Here is a 23988-nt window from a genome sequence, read left to right on the forward strand (position 1 = left end):
AGGTCCAATAGTGATCACTGGGAGCGGGAACCCTGGCAGATATCATTTTTCCCATCCACTGCAGCTTTAATCCAGGCATCTTGTATACTGATTTGCTACTCTGGCTCCAACTGACCAACTTGGCACATACCAATAATTGAATTTGGATCTTCTGGTCTCCAAGGCTGAACCACACATTATTTTTTACAAACTGAATTTATAATTTGCCGACTTTAGTTTTTTCACATATTGAACACCTCCAATTTGGGCCTTGTGCTGGCTAATATCTCCCAATATTTCTTGTCCCGTTTTCCCATTTTCGGTTCCCTGTCATTAATGACTGGTGCTAGGATGCTGTTTCATAGATGTTCGGAGCCCAGCAAGTATTCATTCTTGTGTAAATTGGGACTGTGAAAATGGATTCAAAATACTCATTTAATAAGTCTTCCATTTCCTCATTGACCATTATAGTCTCGCCTGTAACTGACTTTAATAGGCTCACTGTACCCAATACCACTCTCTCTCTCTTATATTTATAAAAACTTTTCCTCTTGCCCTTGTTATCCCTTGCAAGTTTTATTTCATATTCCTTTCTTTTCTACTTTGTTGCTTTTTGTAGCTCAGTGTCCTTTGGATTTCAGCTTTTCCTTGCATTTGTATTAAACTTTTTTTCTGTCTCCTTTCTCATTTGTAAAGCATGGTATGCAGTCCATTACTGTATGTGGAGTATTTCTTTGAGAACAATGGCTATTATATGTCAAGATGAATAATCTGTCCGTTTTTTTTAACCTGTCTTTATTTTTAAATATTCTTTATGTAGTTAAAAACGAAGTGGTTCAAAGCAGTGAATCTGAAACTCCAACAGGGAACAGATCTGTTGATGCATATCCAGGCTCAGGTAAGATCTTAGTGCATGTAACTACTTTGTAGTTATTTTATTTTTAAAAAAATAAAAGAAAGAAAAACTTGCATTTATATAGCGCCTTTCACGACACCGGACGTCTCAAAGCGCTTTACAACCAATGAAGTACTTTTGGAGTGTAGTCACTAGTTTTCAAGAGAAGTTATGACTATGGTTGCGGATTGGGCCGAGAAGTGATAATTGCTCTCAATTTTTTGCGGAAAGTTCAAATCAAGATTGGCTAGTTCCGAAGCCCTTTCACTAGGGAGAGTATTTTTTCAACACCTTTCTCCTCCCTCCATTCCCAAAGGCATTGACTCCTTGATAGGGTACAGCTCTATTTGAGCTGGTCACCTGTGGTACTATTTACCAGGGAGATACAACAGGTGGACATGACCTTGGATGATGAGATAAGTGTATTTAAAATAAAAAGAGGGGATATATTAAATAGACTAATCAAACGCAAAGGATAAAACCCCTGTTCCGGATGGATTGCAATCACACATTTTAAAAGAATCTAGAAGAGATAGCAGAGGCATTACTACACATTTAATAATTCGTTAGCAAAAGGTGTAGTGCCAGAGGACTGGCGGATAGCTAACGTAATATCTGTATTTAAGAATGAGGATAGAATATGTCCAAGGAATTATAGACCAGCTTAACATCGGTGGTAGGAAAAATAATGGAATCCCTACTAAAGGAGAAAATAGAAGAATATTTAGAAACCCAAAATATAGTAATGAATAGTCAGTATGGATTTCAAAAGAGAAAGTCTTGCTTGACCATCCTCATTTAATTTTTTTGACGAGGTAACAGAGAGTAGACAATGATAATGCAGTATATAACACCCTGAAAGCCTCCTTGCTAAAGTGCAACATCCCCACCGGCACCTGGGAGTCCCTGGCCAAAGACCACCCTAAGTGGAGGAAGAGCATCCGGGAGGGTGCTGAGCACCTCGAGTCTCATCGCTGAAAGCAAGCAGAGATCCAGCGCAGACAGCGGAAGGAGCGTACGGCAAACCAGACTCCCCACCCACCCTTTCCTTCAATCACTGTCTGTCCCAACTGTGACAGACTGTAATTTCCATATTGGACTGTACAGTCACCTGAGAACTCACTTTGAGTGGAAGCAAGTCTTCCTCGATTTTGAGGGACTGCCTATGATGAATGAAATATAATTTATCTAAATTTTCAGAAGGCCTTTGATAAAGTACCCCATAATATACTGATGAACAAGATCGGAGAATGCAGAGTCGGGACAAGTAGCAGAATGGATAGCTAGATGGCTTCAAAACAGAAAGCAGAGAGTAGGGGTAAAAGGTGGGTAGTGGTGTTCCATAAGGATCAGTGCTGGGACCACTGTTGTTTCACAATTTATATTAACGATTTAGACTTTGGAATCAAAAACACAATTTCTAAATTTGCGAATGACACCAAATTGGGGCGATAATCAATACTGAGGAGGACTGCAACAAATTACAGGAGGGCAATAATAAACTTGCAGAATGGATATATAATGGCAAATTAAGTTCAACACAGATAAATGTGAGGTATTACATTTTGGTAGGAAGAATAAGGAGGCTACTTATTACTTGGAGGGTGCAAGTCTAGGTGAGGTAGAGGAACAAAGGGATCTTGGAGCACAACTCACAAAGTTGTGACACAGGTTAGCAAGGCCATAAAAAGCAAACCAATCACTAGGGTTTATTTCTAGAGGTATAGAATTGAAAAATCGGGAAGTTACGCTAAACCTGTGTTGAACTTTGGTTAGACCACACTTGGAGTACTGCATACAGTTCTGGTCGTCATATTATAAAAAGGATATAGAGCGACTGGAAATGGTGCAGAGAAGATTTACAAGGATGATACCAGAAATGCGAGGGTATACATATGTGTTTCTTTTCTCTTGGGGGTAGGGGGGGGGGGCGGCGTGGTGGGTGGTGGTGGAGAAGGCTGAGGGGTGACCTAATAGAGGCCTTTAAAATTATGAAAGGTTTTGATAGTGGATACAGAGAGAATGTTTCCAGTTGTGGGGAACGGCATAACTAGAGGCCATCAATACAAAATGGTCACCAAGAAATCCAATAGGGAATTCAGAAGAAACTTCTTTATCCGAAGAGTGGTGAGAATGTGGAACTCGCTACCACAGAGTGGTTGAGGCGAATAGTATCGATGCATTTAAGGGGAGGCTGGACAGGCGTATGAGGAAGAAGGGAATAGAGGGTTATTCTGATGGATTTAGATGAGGAAAGACTGGAGGAGGCTCGAGTGGAGCATATACGGCAGCATGGACTGGTTGGGCCGAATGCCCTAATTCTGTGCTGTCCCAGTGCCATATTCATGTGTCTGTCTTGACCATGAGTATTCAACTACAGGGGCTTCAGAGCTGAATATGATCTTCATCCTGGCTAGCAACAACATGCACAGCAGGGCTTTATGGTCACTGATCAGGAGACCCTTGCTGATAACTCCTCTTCTTCCTCTCCCACCCAACCCCTTTGATCCAGGGAAGCTGAATAACTGAATCAATACGGCTCTGGCTACATTCAACTAACTTGGAATACGCTTGCTGGTTAGATTTAACCTGGGGCATGTCTGTTGTCTGTGGCTCAATGAGTCACTGAATAATATTTTTTGAACCATTGGAGGAATCTGTTAATTTCAGACAGAGAAAAGGAATTTTGGAGAAAAAGTAAAGAAAACTTGCTAGTGCTGAAAGTATACAACACATCTGGCATAATTTGTGAAAAAATACAGATTGTGGTAATTTGGGTGTGTAACCCTTCCATCAGTTCTGATGAAATATTACATCAGTAACCTGTCCTTTCTCTTTGGATACTGGCTGATGTTCTGTTCCTCCATCATTTTCTGCTTTTATTTAAAATAGATGAGAGAAGGAAAAGTGAGAGTCACATGGAGGGCAGGAGATGGGAACTGGGAGCCTGGAGTAGAGGGAAACACCGTGTGGAGCTGCAGTCAGCAGGTGCATGCAAGTGAACACTAAGAAGTTAAGTTACAGAAGCAAACCTCTAGGAAAGATATATAGGTAGAAAGGCATTTTGGTAGGAGCCTGAAAAGGTAGCTGGAACCTGGCCCTGACTAATGGCTGTGAAACCCAGGAGAGGCAGCACAACAGCTGATGTTGAGAGGCATGGCAATCACCGAACAACGTTATGACGGGAGATAACACTGGGCTGGCTGAGTGCTGCCTCCTATAATGTGCCTTGTCTTGTATGTAAGTCTGTCCCTATGAAGATGGATCGCAACTAAAGGAGGAGTAGTTCTTTGGAGGAAGCTTGCAGTGCAGTTTCTCTTCCTTTACTATTATTCAAGTCCTGTCACTTTGCAGGTGTGGAAGTTTTGTCAATGTGGATCATACTCGAGGTGAAAGAGCGAGTTCCATACTTCGGGCTTTAGAAATGACTTAACTGGAAACCAGCAGCAGGGTGGTAACAGGGCCTGGATCAGGGGTGGGAAAAGGAGAGGGTATATCAGTAGCTTGGGGCTGAGATCACGGTTGGTTAGATTCCACTCGAAGGGCAGCATACCATGCGTTTGGCATCTTCCACATTTCTCGAATCATACTGTATTGCCCCTTTAACATAGAAAAATAGACCATGGCATTTCACAGGAATATTATCAAACAAGAAGCATCTTAAAAGGTGAGAGAGAGGTGGAGAGGTTCAGGGTGGAAATTCCAGAGCTTAAGGCCTCGGCAACTGAAGGCACAGCCTCCAGTGATGGAGCAAAAGAGGCCAGAATTTGAGGAGCACAGAGATCTCGGAGGGTTGTAGGGCTGGAGAACTTTAGAGGTAGGGAGGGGCAAGGCCATGGAGGGTTTTATTTTAAAAAAAAAAAAGGATAATTTTTAAATCAAGGTGTTGCCGTACTGGGAGCCAACATGGGTCAGCAAGCACAGGGGTGACAGGTGAACAGAACTTGGTGTAAGTAAGGATACGGGCAGCAGAGTTTTGGATGAGCTCAAGTTGATGGAAGGTGCTAGATTGGAGTCTGACCAGGAGAACATTGGAATAGTCGAATATAGAGGCAACATGGCGTGGATGTGGGTTTCAGCAGCAGATAAACTGAGGCAGGGGTCGAGATGGGCGATCTTTGAGATGGAATTCGGCGTTCAAACCATTTACGTACACGCAGAGCTGGAGTTCCCAAGTAATGGAACCTTGTGCAGCAAGAAACATTCAGATAAAAGATAATTATCTACCATTTAGATAATCAAAACAGCTTGCCAGACAAATTGTTTAATGTTTTCCAGCCTTGACAGTGAGGTCATGGGAATTAATTTTCATCCTCAAGGCAGTGTCCTAGGCCCAATCACCTTCAGCTGCTTCATCAATGACATTCCCTCCGTCATAAGGTCAGAAGTGGGGATGTTTGCTGATGACTGCAGTGTTCAGTGCCATTCGCAACTCCTCAGATAATGAAGCAATCCATGCCCGCATGCAACAAGACCTGGTCGACATTCAGGCTTTGGCTGATAAGTGGCAAGTAACATTTTCACCACACAAATGTCAGGCAATGACCATCTCCAACAAGTGAATGTCTAACCACAGCCCCTTAACATTCAACAGCATTACCATCGCCGAATCCACCACCATCAACATCCTGGGGGTCACCATTGACCAGAAACTTAACTGGACCAGCCACATAAATCATCCATCATAGGCAGTCCCTCGGAATCGAGGAAGACTTGCTTCCACTCTTAAAGTGAATACTGTGGCAACAAGAGTGGGTCAGAGGCTGGGTATTCTGCAGCGAGTGTTTCACCTCCTGACTCCCCAAAGCCTTTCCACCATCTACAAGGCACAAGTCAGGAGTGTGATGGAATACTCTCCACTTGCCTGGATGAGTGCAGCTCCGACAACACTCAAGAAGCTCGACACCATCCAGGACAAAGCAGCCCACTTGATTGGCTCCCCATCCACCCCCTTCAACATTCACTCCCTCCACCACCGGCGCACCGTGGCTGCAGTATGTACCATCTACAAGATGCACTGCAGCAACTCGCCAAGGCTTCTTCAGCAGCACCTTGCAAACCTGCAACTTCTATCATCTCCATCATCATTCCAAAGGAGTTCATCTGGAAGGCAAGGGCAGCAGGTGCATGGGAACACCATCACCTCCAAGTTCCCCTCCAAGTCACACACCATTCTGACTTGGAAGTATATTGCTGTTTTTTCATTGTCACTGGATCAAAATCCTGGTACTACCTCCCTAACAGCACTGTGGGAGCACCTTCACCACATGGACTGCAGCGGTTCAAGGAGGTGGCTCAAGGGGCAATTAGGGATGGCCAATAATTGCTGGCCTTGCCAGCGACGCCCACATCCCAGGAACGAATAAAAAAAACAATTTCCTGTTACTGATTTAATCGTTTTCCTGGTAATTCTTGACATATATGAGACATCTTGCTCACTAGCTGTTGAAATTAGACCGGAGGATTAGAGGGATTTGCAAGTCACAGCACTCTGCTGTATTTTCTTTCTATTGGTCTCTTTCAAGGTTGTACAATAAAGCTGTTGTTATACTGTCGAAAAATTGCAGTTAGCAGCTAAAAACAAGTTTAAATTGGCAATTACAAAATCAAAAACTATATATAACCAGATGAAAATTCAGAATGTTAATCAGCTTATAGTATGCTCTTAACCACTCCAAAAAACAGACATCACCACCTTCAAAAATGTCTACACGTGGGCAAATGCTAATTGGCATTTAGGCTCATGTGGAGCATAAATGCCAGCATAGACCAGTTGGGCTGAATGGCCTGTTTCTGTGCTGTAAACTCTTAACATACCTAAAGTTCAGAATTTATTGTTCAAAAAAAAGTATCAAAAATACATTTAGTAATAACTCTTAAATCAGTGGTTGGCACTTGCAGTAATCACATACAATCTAAGACTATTAGCAGTGGTTAGGAAATTGATTTTCAGAATTATTGATTTTCTGTACTATTCAATTGCAAGGGTGCAAGCAGCAAGACGCAGGATATTAGGAAGAGCAATATATTTTATTCACAGCTGTCAAGCAGGAGCTTTAAAGGAACTGACCATATAGGGTAAAGGCAGAGAAAAGGTAGAGCTGGACTGTTTAGAATAGGTTATCTGAAGAGATTATTGTTTTAACAAATACCCATCAATGGAGATTGAAGAGCTCAAAAATATAGTTTGATCGTATTTAAAAATATTTTAATTGAAATTTGTTGATTATACCAAATTTGGAGACTTTGAAAGCTGAAGTAGAATGCAAGAGATTGTAGGAGGAAATAGATGGGTAGATAGGTGGCAGTTGCTATTCAGTGCAGAAGAAAGTGCAGTGCTACATTTGGGGGGAAAAAAGAACAGTGAAGGGAATTACACCCTAAACAGATGCTTAAGAGTGGATGAACACTGATGCAGACGAACACATTGGTGCAGACATGGATCTTTCACATCAGAATGTGGATACAAATGGCAAATGGGAATCTCTGTTTTATGCATCAAATACAAAAATTAGGGAGCAATGGTGAATTTATACAAGACACTGCATGTTTTTTTGGGTTCTCCATTTTATAGGAAGGATATTGGAACCATGGAAAGGCTATTGTGGTGATTCACTTGACTGGTACCAGGAATGAATGGTTATAGTTCTAAAAGAAAGCTGAAAAAATTGAGTCTTTTTACATTGGAATAGAGAAGGTTAAGGGGTGATCTTTTTATTATGTCTTTGTAAACCATTTTCAGGTGGCTTGTATTAAAAATATTAATTGACAGTGCACAACTGCTCCATGTTTGAGATTAAGTACCTACTGTTGAATGCTTTTCATGCTGCCTTTAAAAGGTTTGATAAATCCTGGTGGCCTTGCTTTACAAAAGCAAATACTTTGTACTTTTTACAATTTTAATCTGGGCAAAGTAGGACAGTGTAGCAATGAGTTTTTATCTTTCTTGCTGATTCGAGTTCATTGAAATTAATATTTTCTGCTATTTTTTTTTTTGCAGTTATAACTTGCACAGGTTATAGTCCACGGGTGCCAAATCAAGATAACTCGCTAATGTTTCCTACAAAGTAAGTTTCAATTTAAATCCGTGATGGTGGCATGAAATTAGTAAGGGTTTCTCAATTTGACCATCCAGTACTTTTAGACCAGGGGCACATCGAGCATATATTTATTTTTAGGAAAAAGACCATTTGACACAAACTGTGTTTTTCATAAATTAAACCATCCTACCTGTCTTCTTGCCATATCCCTCCACTCCTTCACTAGTTGTCTCTCAAATTCATTTATTCTCTGCATTTCAGTGGTAACTTATTCCATAAAACTATTGCTCTTTGGGTGAAAAATGTTCACCTCATTTTCCTTACTCTTTATGACTTTCATGTGCCCTGGAACATGAACCCTATCCTGTAGTGAACAATTTGCCCAGATATGTATACAGTGAATAAACCTAAAGTGAGGAGTGAGCAGACTATAGTCATACAGCTCTTTTTTTTTTAAATAAAAAGAAATGAGAGCCATTGGTCCAACTGCAAAGATTCCATAGTGATTGAGTATGATTTGCCATAGAAGGGAACAGGAATTCAGGCAGTATCCTTTCCACAAATCAATACATAAGAACATCAATAGGAACAGGAGTAGGCCACACGGCACCTCGAACCTGCTCTGCCATTTAATACGATCATGCCTAATCCGTTCATGGATTCGGGTCCACTTCCCGGCCCGCTCCCCATAACCCCTTGTTCCCTTAATGGTTAAGAAACTGTCTATCTCTGTCTTAAATTTATTCAATGTCCAGGCTTCCACAGCTCTGAGGCAGCGAATTCCACAGATTTACAACCCTCAGAAGAAATTCCTTCTCATCCCAGTTTTAAATGGGCGGCCCCTTATTCTAAGATTATGTTCCCTGGCTCTAGTCTCCCCTATCAGTGGAAGCATCCATCTTGTCAAGCCCCCTCATAATTTTATATGTTTCAGTAAGATCACCTCTCATTCTTCTGAATTCCGAGGAGTCGAGGCCCAACCCACTCGACCTTTCCTCATGTCAACCCCCTCATCTCCGGAATCACCCTAATGAACCTTCTCTGAATTGCCTCCTTCCTTAAATATGGAAACCAAAACTACACCATATTCCAGGTGTGGCCTCACCAATATCCTGTATAACTGTAGCAACTCATCACTGCTTTTATACTCCATCCCCTTTTGCAATAAAGTCCAAGACTCCATTGGCCTTCCTGATCACTTGCTGTACCTGCATACTAACCTTTTGTGTTTCATGCACCAGAACCCCCACCCTAATGGCTTGTCCAGTTTCTCCATCAGTGAAAAATAATTAATTGAACTTTATAAAGCTGAATTTTCTCGTGCCACTCAATTTTACAACTAATAGTTACAAAATGATTCTATTTTTAAATGAATTTCACATTTCACTTAGTTTTGCCTCCTTTACATTCTCATTTGTATTGTACATTTGGAGGGCATTTTGCACCTTTGGCTTCAACTGTCCTCTTTTGCCGTTTCTGTGTGAACTTTCTCAATAACTTGATTATAAAAATTCTGAAAGCTTATAGATTGTGTACTTCATACATTACATTCATGGGAATTTTTTGACAGTGCGTGTTCATCACATTACAAGTCCTTGCAAATCAGTTGAACCCTGAAGTATTGATGGGAGGATTTTGTTAAAATACCTTATGCTGGCCAGGGATCTAGTATTTTACCCAACATAAAATTGTTTAAACACTACTCGTGAACCACTTCATATACTTAGTTTCTTCACTGATGAAAAATAAGTTCATTATTGGGCCAATTTCTTGACTTTTTTTAAAGGATTGCAACAAAACATCACATAAGAAATAGGACCAGGAGTAGGCCATTTGGCCCCTCGAGCCTGATCCACCATTCAATAAAATCATGGCTGATCTGATCTTGGCCTCGAATCCACTTCATGCCTGCTCCCTATAACCCTGGACTCCCTCACCATTCAAAAATCTGTCTATCTCCACCTTAAATATATTCAATGACCCAGCCTTCACAGCTCTCTGGGGTAGAGAATTCCACAGATTCACGACCCTCTGAGAGAAGAAATACCTCCTCATTTCCATTTTAAATGGGCGACCCCTTATTCTGAAACTATGCCCCCTAGTTCTAGATTTCCCCCACGAGGGGAAACAACCTCTCTGCATTCTACCCTGTCAAGCCCCCTCAGAATCTCAGTTTCAATAAGATCATCTCTCATTTTTCTAAACTCCAATGAGTATAGGCCCAACCTGCTCAACCTTTCTTAAGACAATCCCTTCATCTCAGGAATCAACCTAGTGAACCTTCTCTGAACTGCCTCCAATGCAAATATATCCCCCCTTAAATAAGGGGACCAAAACTGTACGCAGTACTCCAGGTGTGGTCTCACCAACACCCTGTACAGTTATAGCAGGATTTCTCTGCTTTTATACTCTATCCCCTTTGCAATAAAGGCCAACGTTCTATTTGCCTTCCTGATTACTTGCTGCACCTGCATGCTAACTTTTTGTGTTTTATGTACAAGGACAACCAGATCCCTCTGTACCACAGCATTTTGCAATCTCTCGCCATTTAAATCATTTGCTGCTTTATTTTTCCTACCAAAGTGGATAACCTCACATTATACACCATCTGCCAAATGTTTGCCCACTCACTTAGCCTATCTATATATCCCTTTGTAGATTCTTTGCATCCTCCTCACAACTTGCTTTCCCACCGATCTTTGTATCATCAGCAAATTTGGTTACATTACACTCTCTCCCTTTATCCAAATCATAAATAGTTTCGGCCCCAGCACTGATCCCTGTGGCACCCCACTCGTTAGTTTGCCAACCTGAAAATGACCCGTTTATCTCGCCTCTCTGATTTCTGTTAGTTATCCTCTATATATGCTTAATGTATTACCCCCGACCCCGTGAGCTCTTATCTTGCGGAGTAACCTTTTATGTGGCACCTAATCGAATGCCTTCTGGAAATCCAAATACACATCATCTACCGGTTCCCCTTTATCCACCCTGTTGTTACATCCTTAAAGAACTCCAGCAAATTTGTCAAACATAATTTCCCTTTCATAAAACCTTTCATAGTCTCAGCTTGACTGTATTATGATTTTCTAAATGTCTTGCTACTACTTCCTTAATAATGGACTGCAGCATTTTCCCAATGATGGATGTTAGGCTAACTGGTCTATAGTTTTAGAAAACGTTCACTAGGTTGATTCCTGAGATGAAGGGGTTGACTTATGAGGCAAGGTTGAGTAGGTTGGGCCTATGCTCATTGGAGTTTAGAAGAATGAGAGGTGATCTTACTGAAACATAAGATACTGAGGGGGCTCGACAAGGTAGATGCAGAGATGATGTTTTCCCTCGTGGTGGAATCTAGATCTAGGGGGCATAGCTTCAGAATAAGGGGTCGCCATTTAAAACTGAGATGGAGGGATTTCTTCGGGTTGTAAATCTGTGGCATTCTCTGCCCCAGAGAGCTGTGGAAGGTGAGTCATTGAATATATTTATATTTAAAGTGGAGATAGACAGAATTTTGAGCGATAATGGAGTGAAAGGTGATGGGGAGCAGGCAGGGAAGTGGAGCTGAGCCCAAGATCAGATCAGCCATGATCTTATTGAATGGTGGAGCATGGCCTAGTCCTGCTCCTATGTCTTATGTTCTTATATTTCCTGCTTTCGGTCTCCCTCCTTTGTTAAATAGGGGCATTACATTTGCGGTTTTCCAATTCGCTGTGACCTCTCCAGAATGCAGTGAATTTTGGTAGATTACAACCAATTCATCCACTATCTCTGCAACCACTTCTTTTAAGACCTTCAGATTCAGGCCATCGGGTTCAGGAGACTTGTCTGCCTTTAGTCCCATTAGATTGCCTAGTACTTTTTCTCTACTGATGGCAATTGTTTTAAGTTTCCCCCCCCCTTCTCCCTATAGCCCCTTGATTATCTATTATTTGAATGCTTTTAGTGTCTTCTACCGTGAAGACCGATACCAAATAATTGCTAAAAGTCTCTGCCATTTCCCTGTTTCCCATTATTAATTCCCCAGTCTCAACGTTTACTTTAGCTACGCTCTTCCTTTTTATTTACCTGTAGAAGCTCTTGCTGGCTGTTTGTATATTTCTTGCAAGTTTACTCTCATAAACTGTCTGCTTTCTTTTTTAGTCCTGTGCTGGTTTCCAAAAATTTCCCAATCCTGTGGCCTTCCACTATTCGCAACATTGCATGCCTTTGTTTTGAATTTGATACCATCCTTTACTTCCTTAGTTAGCCACGGATGGTTCATCCTTCTCAAAGTCTTTCTTTCTCACTGGAATATAACTTTGCTGAGTGTTAAGAAATATCTCCGTAAATGTTTGCTACTGCTTATCTACCATCTTACCCTTTAATCTATTTTCCCAGTCCACTTTAGCCAACTCTGCCTTCATACCTGGATTAGTAATGGTCCAGTATTCCCTCCTGTATTTTTTAACCAGCAATAATTGCAGCTCCCCAATTTGTCATGGTAATCTGATCATTTGAGAGTTTTTAGTAAGAACAGATTTTGAATCTTTTAAATTTACTTCAGACTAATCAGTAGTGGTTTAAAGGTACTTCAGACTAATCAGTTTTTAATCTTTTTTAGGCCATATCCGCACCTTTTTTCTCCACCAATAGTTCAAGCTGCTTATGCAGGACAGACACGATACCCAGCAGTGCAACAGTCAGCATCTTACACTGCATATCCTCAACCAAGTCAGCCTTATGGACTACCTCCCTTTGGTAAGCTGATCCTACATCCATCTTCATGCACATGGAATGGATCAAATAATTTTCTAAGATAATAAAAACAGAGAATGCTGGAAATCTCAGCGGGTCAGGCAGCATCTGTGGCGAGAAAAACAGAGTTAACGTTTTGGGTCGATGAACCTTCGTCAGAACTGGAGTGTTCGAAAAGAGCAAATTCGTAAGCACTGAAAGGGGGAGGGGAAGAAAGAACAAAAGGGAAGGTCTGTGATAGGGTGGAAGGCAGGAGAGATTGGAGAGACAAAAGGGATGATGGGCCGAATTGCATGATAGAGGTTAGAAAAAGGTTAATCTGGATAGGGTGTGAATGGCAGAGTAATGACGTCGTAATTTTCTAAGATACTTCATTCATTTGCTTTCCTTGAAAGTGGTTTATCTAATATTGGCCTTGTTTGAAACTAAGTTTAAAACTAAGTTTGAAACTAAGTCAGAAAGCTGTAAACTATAAAACTAGAGAAAAAGGATAACATTGGATGAGTGAATAGGTGTCATTTTTGCATAGTGAGTTGCAGTTTACATCTCATCAATGCTAGAATTTGTTTGGAATAAAGTGTGCATGAATCTTTGAAAGTGGCAGGACAGGTTAACAAAGCAGCTAATACAACATTTGGGATCCTGAGCTTTATAAATAGAAGCATAGAATATAAAAGCCAGTAAGTTCTGCTAAACCTATATAAAATGCTAATTCTGCCACAGCTGGAGTACTGTGTCCAATTCTGGGCATCACACTTTAGGAAGGATGTGAAGGGTTTGGAGAGGGTACAGAAGAGATTTCCTAGAATGCTTCCAGGAGTGAGGTAATTGAAGAAATACTTGAAAGAGAAAAAATTGCAGGGGTATGGGGAAAGAACGGGGGAGTGGAACTAACTGAGTGGAATGCACTTCTAAAGAATCAGCGCAGACTCGAAGAGCTAAATGGCCTCCTGTGCTATACTATTCTATGAGTTGAAATGAGCAGTTAATTAGTATCATTGCACTGTTTGGGGTTTTTTTCATTTACAAGATCAGGCACTCTAGATGTATGATTATTTAGATGAAGCAGATGAAGGGGGAGACATGTCGTAGTCCACTATTGTTTCTCAACATCATTTTTCCAGGTGAGAGGAATTCTGGGTCAGCCGTTCATAAGTTTGATGCACGAGGGCCAGATGGAGAGCAAAGCGGCGGCTGGAGTCACTGGCGCATCCGCGCAGCTGAGAACTTTGTGGATAGCGCGTTTCTAGAGGTGGCCACCCCCGCAGCTTAAGAGTGCGCAGGAAGAGAGGAAGTGTGTGACCGCCAGACGGAAGACCAGGCGGGTAGTGCAGGAATCCCCTGAGTGCATCTCACCCTCCAACAGTATTTTGTTCTGAGTACTGGTGGGGGCGATGGTTTCTCTGAGGGGTGCAGGCAGAGCCAAGTCCACAGCACCACGGGTGGCTCAGCTGCACGGTGCGCGGGGGGGGGGGGGGAGCAGTAGTGGTAGGGGGGGGGGGGGTTCGATAGTTAGGGGAGCAGACAGGTGTTTCTGCGGCTGCAGATGTGACTCCAGGATGATATGTTGCCTCCCTGGTTCCAGGGTCAAGGATGTCACGGAGCAGCTGTAGGGCATTCTGGCGTGGGGGAAGGTGGTGAACAGCCAGAGGTCATGGTCCATATCTGTACCAGTGACATAAGTAGAAGAGGGATGGGATCCTGCAGGCAGATTTTAGGGAGCTAGGAGAAAGATTAAAAGGCAGGCCCTCAAAGCAATAATCTCCGGATTACTCCCGGTGCCACGTGCTAGTGAGTACAGAAGTAGGAGGATAGGACAGATGAATACGTGGCTGGAACGGTGGTGTAGGAGGGAAGGCTTTAGATTTCTGAGGCATTGGGAGCCTTTCTGGGGGAGGTGGAACCTGTACAAGCCGGACGGGTTGCACCTCAACAGAGCCGGGACCAATATCCTCCCTCTGGGGAGTTGCTAAAGTGCTGTGGGGCGAGTTTAAACTAGCTTGGCAGGGGGATGGGAACCGGAGAATAGATTCAGTAGGGAGAGAAGCAAAGCTGGAATTGAAAAGCAGCAAAGTAGAAATTGAATTTGGAAGTCAGGAAACGAGGGCTAGAAAATAGACAACCAGGAAGTTTGGCAGTGCTATCTGGAATGTACTTCAATTTAAGGAGTATAGGGATTAGGGAAGATGAGCTGAGAGCACAGATAGGTGCTTGGGAGTATGATATTATAGCTATTACTGAGACATGGCTGAAAGAGGGGCAGGTATGGCAGCTCAACATTCCTGGTTACAGGGTTTTCAGACGGGATAGAGAGGGGGGATTAAAAAAGGAGGGGGGTGGTATTTGCAGTATTGATTAAAGAAACAATTACAGCTGTGAAGAGGGATGATATGTTGGAAGGATCATCAAATGAGGCCATATGAGATGTACTGAAGAACAAAAAAGGGGCGATCACACTGCTGGGTGTGTAATATAGACCCCCAAACAGTCAGAGGGAGATGGAAGAGCAGATATGTAGGCAAATTTCTGAGGTGCATAAACTACAGGGCAGTAATAGTAGGGAATTTCAACTACCCTAATATTAACTGAGATCAAACTAGTGTGAAAGGTATAGAGGGTGCGGAGTTCCTAAAATGCATTCAGGAGAACTTTTTTTGCCAGAAAGCCCAACAAGGGAGGGGGTGGTTCTGGACTTGATTTTAAGGAATTAAGCTGGGCAGGTAGAAGGGCAGTGGGAGAGCATTTTAGTGCTAGTGATCATAATTCATTTAGATTTAGGGTAGTTATGGAAAAGGACAAAGATAGACCAGGAATAAAAGTTCTCAATTGGGGAAGAACCAATTTTGCTAAGCTGAGAGGTGATTTAGCCAAAGTGGACTGGAAACAGTGACTTGAAGGTAAATTAGTGTCAGAGCAGTGGGAGGCATTCAAGGAGGAGATCTGGAGGGTCAGAGCAAGTATGTTCCTTAAAGAAAAAGGGTGGGACTAACAAATTTAGAGCCCCCTGGATGTCAAGGGACATACAAGGAAGGATATCTTTTTCAGCCTCACAATCCCACAAGATGTCTGCGCTCCTCAAATTCTGGCCTCTTGAACATCCCTCATTATAACTGCTGAACAGCTGCCTGGGCCCTAAGCTCTGGAACTCCCTCCCTAAACCCCTCTGCCTCTCTACCTTCTTTCCTCCTTTTAAGACGCTCCTTAAAACCTACCTCTTTAAACAAGCCTTTGATCATTTGCCTTAATTTCTTCTGTGGCTGTGTCAAATTTATCTGTTTGTTTGTAACACTGTTGTGAAGCGCTTTGAGACATTTTATTACGTTGCCAAAGGTGCTATATAAATAAGTTATTATTATTTATAAAGAAAAAAAGGGAGGCTTATGACAGATACTAAGGACTCAATACTGCAGAAATTCTAGAGGAGTATAGAAAGTGCAGGGATGAAATTAAAAAGGAAAGTAGGAAAGCAAAGAGAGAGTATGAAAGAATGTTGGAAAGTAAAATCAGGAAAAACCCAAAGATGTTTTATAAATACAGTAAGAGCAAGAGGATAACCTGAGAAAGAGTGGGGCCTATTAGAGACCATAAAGGAAATCTGTGTGGAGGCAGAAGATGTGGTATGGTTCTTAATGAATACTTTGCGTCTGTTTTCACAAAAGAGAGGGGCAATGCAGACATTACTATCAGGGAGAAATGTGAAATATTAGATGAAATAAACAGTGAGAGACGAAATATTAAGGGGCTTAGCAGCTTTAAAAGTGGATAACTCCCCAGGCCTGGATGAAATGTATTCCAGGCTATAAGAGAAGCAAATGAGGAAATAATAGAGGCTCTGACCATCATTTTCCAATCCTCTCTGGCTACAGGTCTGGTGCTGGAGGACTGTTAAAGTGGTACCTTTGTTTAAAAAGGAAGAAAGGGATAGACCGATAATTACAGGCCAGTCAGCCTAACCTCGGTGGTGGGAAAATTATTGGAAAAAATTCTGAAGGACATGTTAAATCTTCATTTAGAATGACATGGATGAATTAAGGACAGTCAGCATGGATTTGTTAAGGGAAGGTCACGTCTGACTAACTTGATTGAATTTTTTGAGGAGGTAACCAGGAGGGTCGATGAGGGTAGTGCATTTGATTTAGTGTATTATGCATTTTAGCAAGGCTTTTGATAAGGTCTCACCAAGCTCATACCTGCCCTCCTGTATGGCTCATAGATGTGGACCATATAACCGTAGACACCTCAAATCACTGGAGAAATACCACCACCGAGTCTCCAAGATCCTGCAAATCACCTGGGATGACAGACGCACCAACGTTGGCGTCCTCAACCAGGCCAACATCCCCAGCAGCGAAGCACTGACCACACTAGCCACATTGTTCGCATGCCTGACACAAGACTCCCAAAACAAGCGCTCTACTCGTAACTCCTGCCTGGCAAGTGAGCCCAAGGTGGGCAGAGGAAACGTTTCAAGGACATCCTTGAAGCCTCCTTGATAAAATGCAACATCCCCACCGACACCTGGGAGTCCCTGGTCAAGGACCGCCCTAAGTGGAGGAAGTGCATCCGGGAGGGCGCTGAGCACCTCGAGTCTCATCGCCGAGAGCATGCAGAAACCAAGCGCAGGCAGTGGAACGAGCGTGTGGCAAACCAGACTCCCCACCCACCCTTTCCTTCAACCACTGTCTGTCCAACCTGTGACAGAGACTGTAATTCCCGTATTGGACTGTTCAGTCACCTAAGAACTCATTTTTAGAGTGGAAGCAAGTCTTCCTCGATTTTGAGGGACTGCCTATGATGATGATCATGGCAGACTGGTCACAAAAGTAAAAGCCCATGGGATCCAGGGCAAAGTGGCAAGTTGGATCCAAAATTGGCTGAGGCAGGAAGCAAAGGGTAATGGTTGATGGGTGTTTTTATGATTGGAAGGCTGTTTCCAGTGGGGTTCTACAGTGATCAATACTAGGTCCCTTGCTTTTTGTTGTATATATCGATGATTTAGATTTGAATGTAGGGGTATGATTAAGAAGTTTGCAGATGATACTAAAATCGGCTGTGCGGTTGATGAGAAGAAAGCTGTAGATTGCAGGAAGATATCAATGACCTGATGAGGTGGACAGAACAGTGGCAAATAGAATTCAGTCCAGAGAAGTGTGAAGTAATGCATTTGGGGAGGGCTAACAAGGCAAGGGAATCATCATCATCATAGGCCGTCCCTTGGAATCGATGAAGACTTGCTTCCACTCTTAACATGAGTTCTTAGGTGGCTGCACAGTCCAATACGAGAATCACAGTCTCTGTCACAGGTGGGGCAGACAGTTGTTACACATTAAATGGTAGGACACACAAGTGTAGAAGAACAAAGGGACCTCAGAGTGCATGTCCATAGATCCCTGAAGGTAGCAGGCCAGCTAGACAAGGTGGTTAAGAATGCATACAAAATACTTGACTTTATTAGCTGAGGCATAGAATACAAGAGCAGAGAAGTTATGCTTGAACTGTATAAAACATTAATTAGGCCACAGCTAGAGTACTGCATGCAACTCTGGTCACCACATTACAGGAAAGATGTGATTGCACTAGAGAGGGTACAGAGGAGATTTACGAGGATGTTGCCTGGACTGGAGAATTTTAGCTATGGGGAAAGATTGGATAGGCTGTTGTTTTCTTTGGAATAGAGGAAGCTGAGGGGAGACCTTATTGTATAAAATTATGAGGGGCCTGGATAGAGTGGATAGGAAGGAGTTATTTTCCTTAGAGAGATCAATAACCGGGGACATAGATTTAAAGTAATAGGGGGGAGGTTTAGAGGGGATTTGAGGGGTAATTTCTTCACTCAGAGGGTGGTGGCGGTCTGGAACTCTCTGCCTGAAAGGGTGGTAGAGGCAGAAGCCCTCAGCACATTTAAAAAATATTTGGATGTGCACTTGAAGTGCTGCAACCTACAGGGCTACGGACCAAGAGCTGGAGACTGGGATTAGGCTGGATAGCTTGGTCAGCCGGCGCAGACACGATGGGTCGAAAGGGCCTCCATCCGTGCTGTAAATTTCTATGATTCCATGACTGAACATTTTTAAGCAATTCACAATCATTTAAATAATTAATCTTCAGGTAGTATAGAAATATAGTTGCTGTGGGATCCGGGAGATTGAAACTTGGAACAATTTCTCTAATGTTTTGCAGCTCAGCCCCCTTAAGATATATTGCTTCCATTATCGTATTTGTTTTTGCTTTTGGTAATCTTGTTAAAGTCTCATAAATGGATAATTGTTATTTTAATCTTAGGTGCATTGTGGCCTGGTGTGAAAACAGAAGATGGATCACCCAGTCAGCCTGGATACCTCAGTTATAGTACAGGATTTAGCTCAAACCAAACCAGTCCAGCACACTATACATTTCCTGTTCAAGGTAAAAATATGACAGGCCTCGATATTAACCCCCCTTCCCCTTCACCACGACAGTTGTTTGGGGGCGGGTTAAAAAATTAAAAATCTTTTTCACGTGTCGCTCGAGTGCGGGATGCTTCATTAACGCATTTAAATCGGGTTGGAAGCCTTATTTAAATTTAACAGTTGCTGCACACGGTATTAAAAGGGGCAGGGGAACAGCTGGCTCAAAAAGGTAAGTGCCTTTTACACCACTCCTCCTGGGCCATCCTGGCCTCTCCAAGGAAGCCTCCAGCCTCTCCCTGCCAAGATCTCTTTTTTCTCCCCACCCCCTCCCAACTGTCAGCTGTGGCTCAGTGGATAACACTCTCACCTCTGAGTCCGAGAGTTGTATGTACAAGTGCCACTCCAGTGACTTGAGCACAAAAAATCTAGGCTGACATTCCAGTGCAGTGCTGAGGGAGCAGTGTAGTGTTGGAGATGCCGTTTTTCGAATGCGATGTTAAACTGGGGCCCCGTCTGCTCTCTCAAGTGGACTTCACGGTAGAGGACACTAAAAATATCCTAATAATAATCAAGGATTTATTGGGGCGGGGTGGGGGGTGTAAGCTTCGAACAATCGCTATCACTAGAGACAAAGTGCCAGGCAAACTAATTGGACTAAAGGTGAACATCCCCTGGACCGATTGCCTGCATCCTAGGGACTTGAGAGGTGGCTGCGATGATGGTGGATGCATTGGTTGTGATCTCCAGAATTCAGGGAATTTTGGTAGAGGTATCAGCGGACTGGAAAACTGCAAATGTAACACTCCTATTTAAGAAAGGAGGGAGACAGAAAGCAGGAAACTAGACCAGTTAGCTTAACATCTGACATTGGATTCCAGCATTCTCCCATCAGTAAGGAAGTAGTAGCAGGACATTTAGAAAATCATAATGTAGTCAAGCAGAGTCGACATGGTTTTATGAAAGGGAAATCATGTTTGACAAATTTGCTGGAGTTCTTTGAGGATGTAACAAGCAGAGTGGATAAAGGGGAACCAGTAGATGTCGTGTATTTGGATTTCCAGAAAGCATTTGATAAGGTGCCACACAAAAGGTTACTGCACAAGATAAGAGCTCACGGGGTTGGAGGTAATATATTAGCATGGATTGAGGATTGGCTAACTAACAGAAAACAGAGAGTTGGGATAAATGGGTCAGTTTCAGGTTGGCAAACTATAACTAGTAGGGTACCACAGGGATCAGTGCTGGGGCCTCAACTATTTACCATCTATATTAATGACTTGGATGAAGGGACCGAGTGTAACGTAACCAAGTTAGCTGATCCAAAGATAGGTGGGAAAACAAGTTGTGAGGAGGATGCAAAGAATCTACAAAGGGATATTGATGGGCTCAGTGAGTGGGGAAAAAATTGACAGATGGTCTATAATGTGGAAAAATGAGAGGTTATCCGCTTTGGTAGGAAAAATATAAAAGCAAATTATTACTTAAATGGGGAGCGATTACTAAATGCTATAGTACGGAGGGATCTGGGGGTTCTTGTACACGAAACGCAAAAGGTTAGCATGCACGTACAGCAAGTAATCAGGAAGGCAAATGGAATGTTGGCCTTTATTGCAAGGGGGATGGAGTATAAAAGTAGCAAAGTCCTGCTCCAACTGTACAGGGCACACCTGGAGTACTGCATACAGTTTTGGTCTCCTTTTTTAAGGATGATATAGCCCTAAAGGTTACATATAAACCTATGAACAATGGCGGAAAAGTAAAGAGCATCCGGCCCAACCATTCCGCCCCACACAACTGCGACACCCCTTGTATCGAAACATTCTACACTCCACCCCAACTGGAGCCATGTGATCTCCTGGGAGAGGCAAAAACCAAATAAAAACCCAGGCCAATTGGGGAAAACAAATCTGGGAAAATTCCTCTCTGACCCATCCAGGCGATCGAAACTAGTCCAGGAGATCACCCTGGCCGTATTCGATTCCCTGCAGTACTTAACCATCATATCTGCGCCGGCCAACAAAAGATAATCCAGTCTAATCCCACTTGCATGTGGTGAGGGTTTCTGTATCCATTACCCTTCCAGACACTGAGTTCCAGACCCCCACAACCCTCTGCGTGAAGAAGCCTCCCCTCAAATCCCCTCTGAACCTTCCACCAACCACCTTAAAACTATGCCCCCCTTGTAATTGACCCCTCCACCAAGAGAAATAAGCCCTTGCTATCCACTATATCCAGGTGGTCTCTCTGCCTCCTCTGCTCCAATGAGAACATCCATCAACCATTACCGGGTTCACAAGATTGATTCCTGAGATGAAGGGGTTGTCATATGAAGCAAGATTGAGAAGGTTGGACCTATACTCATTGGAGTTTAGAAGAATGAGAGATGATTTTATTGAAACATATAAGATTCTGAGGGGGCTCGATAGGGTAGATGCAGAGAGAATGTTTCCCTTCATGGGGGAATCTAGAACTAGGGGTCGCCCATTTAAGACCAATGTGGAGGAATTTCTTCTGAGGGTCGTATATCTTTGGAATTCTCTACCCCGGAGAACTGTGGAGGCTGTGTCTTTGAATATGTTTAAGGTGGGGATAGACAGATTTTTGAATGATAAGGGAGTCGAGAGTTGTGGGGAGCGGGCGGGGAAGTGGAGCTGAGTCCATGATCAGATCAGCCATGATATTGAATGGCAGAGCAGGCTCGAGGGGCCAGATTGCCTACTTCTGCTCCTATTTCTTATGTTATGTAAAAAATAAAAAAAATCCCATGGGACTTTTTCGAAGCGCGGGGGAGTTATCCCTGGTGTCCTGGTCAATATTTATCCCTCAATCAACATAACCAAAACAGATTATCTGGTCATTATCACATTGCTGTTTGTGGGAACTTGCTTGTGCGCAAATTGGCTGCCATGTTTCCTACATTACAACATTGACTACATTCCAAAAATATTTCTTTGGCTGTAAAGAGCTTTGAGACGTCCGGTGGTCGTGAAAGGCGCTATATAAATCCAAGCCTTTCATACTTTCTCGCTCCTTCCCTCCCATCCACGATGAGCGACCTCCCAAACTCTGACACCTCACTCCCAACCTCTTGCGATAAACGACGTCTGTATTTTTCTTTAAATTTTTTTAATGTGTTATAAATCTTGGGGTTTGCTGCAGCTATATTGTGCATACGCGTGTGTTTTTATATGATTAGATATAGTTTTTGGAAGTGATTGAACTTTTATTTTTGGCAGGCACAAGTTTCCCAAGAACTGGTGTTTATTCTGGTGGTGCTGCTACTGTTGTCACCAGTGCTGCATCTCCCAGCAGTTCTAATCAGGTAGGTTATGTGGGGGGTTTTCTGTAGTTACATTATGAAACCACTTTTTTCTTAATTTATTTTTTGCCCCAATCCATTTTGTTTATATAGGATTATCCTTCCTACGCATCTCTTGGACAAAGCCAATATGTGCCTTATTTTCCCAATTCAAATTATGGAACCACAGTGACTCCAAACTCTCTGCCTGCCAGCAGCACTTCAACTGCCACCTACCAGATGCAAAAAATGCAAGCAGAGGTTTCCAGTCCAACAGGCCAGGATTTCCAATCAGGTAATGCATTTTAATACAGTTCTATTTAGAAGCTGGCCCGTTAAAAGATACGGTACTGTCGTGCAACTGTAGTGCTTTGTGCCTAATGTGCTACTGCATAAATTTCTCTCAAAGGATACTGACTCTGCAAAGATTTTAGAATTTTTTTTTTAGTTATCACTGGGTGGGGGGCAAGGAACATTTTGAGCCTTGGGGACTGACGATGAGGAAATTAAAATAAATATTTAACACTCTTTGCCCTCTCAAATAAAAATAATAGGGGAGCACTTCATTTACATTAAAACTATTTTCTCCTTTACTTCAGTAGTTTTGTCCTCCTTTTGGAAGTAAAGTTCTTATTAAATGGATGCCTATCAGTATGTAGTTCAAGATCAGTATGTGTAGTTCAAGTCAGTTTTTACTGATTTCCACTGATAAATTTCCACTGATACATTTGTAGATTTCTTTTTTTGAGGAGGGTGGGGTTAGTGAACTGGCACTTCCATAATTCCCCCAACTCTTTTCACCTGAGGAACAAGATCATGTACTTTAAGAAGCATTCCATGCCAGCATCTGCAAAAAGAATTAGAGAGACTGGCCAGGCTGGTTTAATTGGTTAACTCCTTGCAAACTCTCTCCAGGCTTTGTAGTACTGTGTTCTGTTTAATACCTCACCTGTAAACAAATCCGATTAGTAAATTAATCGATTTACGGAAACTGTTTTGTGTGGCTAGATTTGCCACTTCACGTCAGAAGATGGCTGTGGTGGAATTCTATGTACAGTTTTACCACAAAAGGGTTGATAACTCTGAGCCATGTTATTCGCGTCTAGTCCACTGTACATTCTAAAATAAGTTTCAACTCATGAGCATGTATGAAAACTGCAATTTGACGTGAGCATTAATGAAGCTACTTCGGAGATGGTTAAATTGTAATGGCTGACTTTTTATTTAGACACCGTGTTATTTTGTGGGAGTGCCTACTCTTGCAGGTGGTGATAAATGTTATATTGAGGCTCTGGGGGTCTGGCAGCTAAAGGAACAATTTGGATCATTTTGGTTTTGACCTACTGTTAATCCTACAATAGCAGATGAAAGAAATGCACCAAAAGTGGGGAAAAAGTCTGGAAAACAGGTTATTTACTGGCCAGTTTAAGTCCAAACTAAAAGATGCATTTTTGCTATGATAGTGAATGTTCTCAGATTCTTGTTCATTGTCATAATTTGGTGGTGTTACATTATATTGGGATAGAAGAGAGCTGATGAATGGACTATGGAGCCTGCAAGCAACCAGTACCTAGTATAAAATGGAGCAGGATTTATGTGGCTCAGTCTGCTGAAAAGGGTCAGTCGTGTGAAACTGTTGGTAGAAAATCC

At 42.5% G+C, this 23988-nt stretch overlaps 1 protein-coding gene across 6 annotated transcripts in view; it reads left to right on the forward strand.

The window, feature by feature from the left end:
• LOC139279704 (eyes absent homolog 3-like) overlaps positions 1 to 23988 on the forward strand; it is a 110206-nt gene that overhangs the window by 61027 nt on the left and 25191 nt on the right. For 5 of the 6 annotated variants that reach the window (XM_070898847.1, XM_070898844.1, XM_070898843.1 and 2 more), the window contains 7 exons: positions 800 to 877; positions 3767 to 3862; positions 7875 to 7941; positions 12518 to 12654; positions 18934 to 19056; positions 22277 to 22362; positions 22453 to 22633. In XM_070898847.1, coding sequence (XP_070754948.1) covers positions 800 to 877; positions 3767 to 3862; positions 7875 to 7941; positions 12518 to 12654; positions 18934 to 19056; positions 22277 to 22362; positions 22453 to 22633 — 768 coding nt within the window. The remainder of the gene's footprint in view (positions 1 to 799; positions 878 to 3766; positions 3863 to 7874; positions 7942 to 12517; positions 12655 to 18933; positions 19057 to 22276; positions 22363 to 22452; positions 22634 to 23988) is intronic. The other variant, XM_070898848.1, reaches the window with a different exon arrangement.

This window comes from Pristiophorus japonicus, chromosome 14, assembly GCF_044704955.1.
Source record: "Pristiophorus japonicus isolate sPriJap1 chromosome 14, sPriJap1.hap1, whole genome shotgun sequence".
NCBI classification, from domain to species: domain Eukaryota; kingdom Metazoa; phylum Chordata; class Chondrichthyes; family Pristiophoridae; genus Pristiophorus; species Pristiophorus japonicus.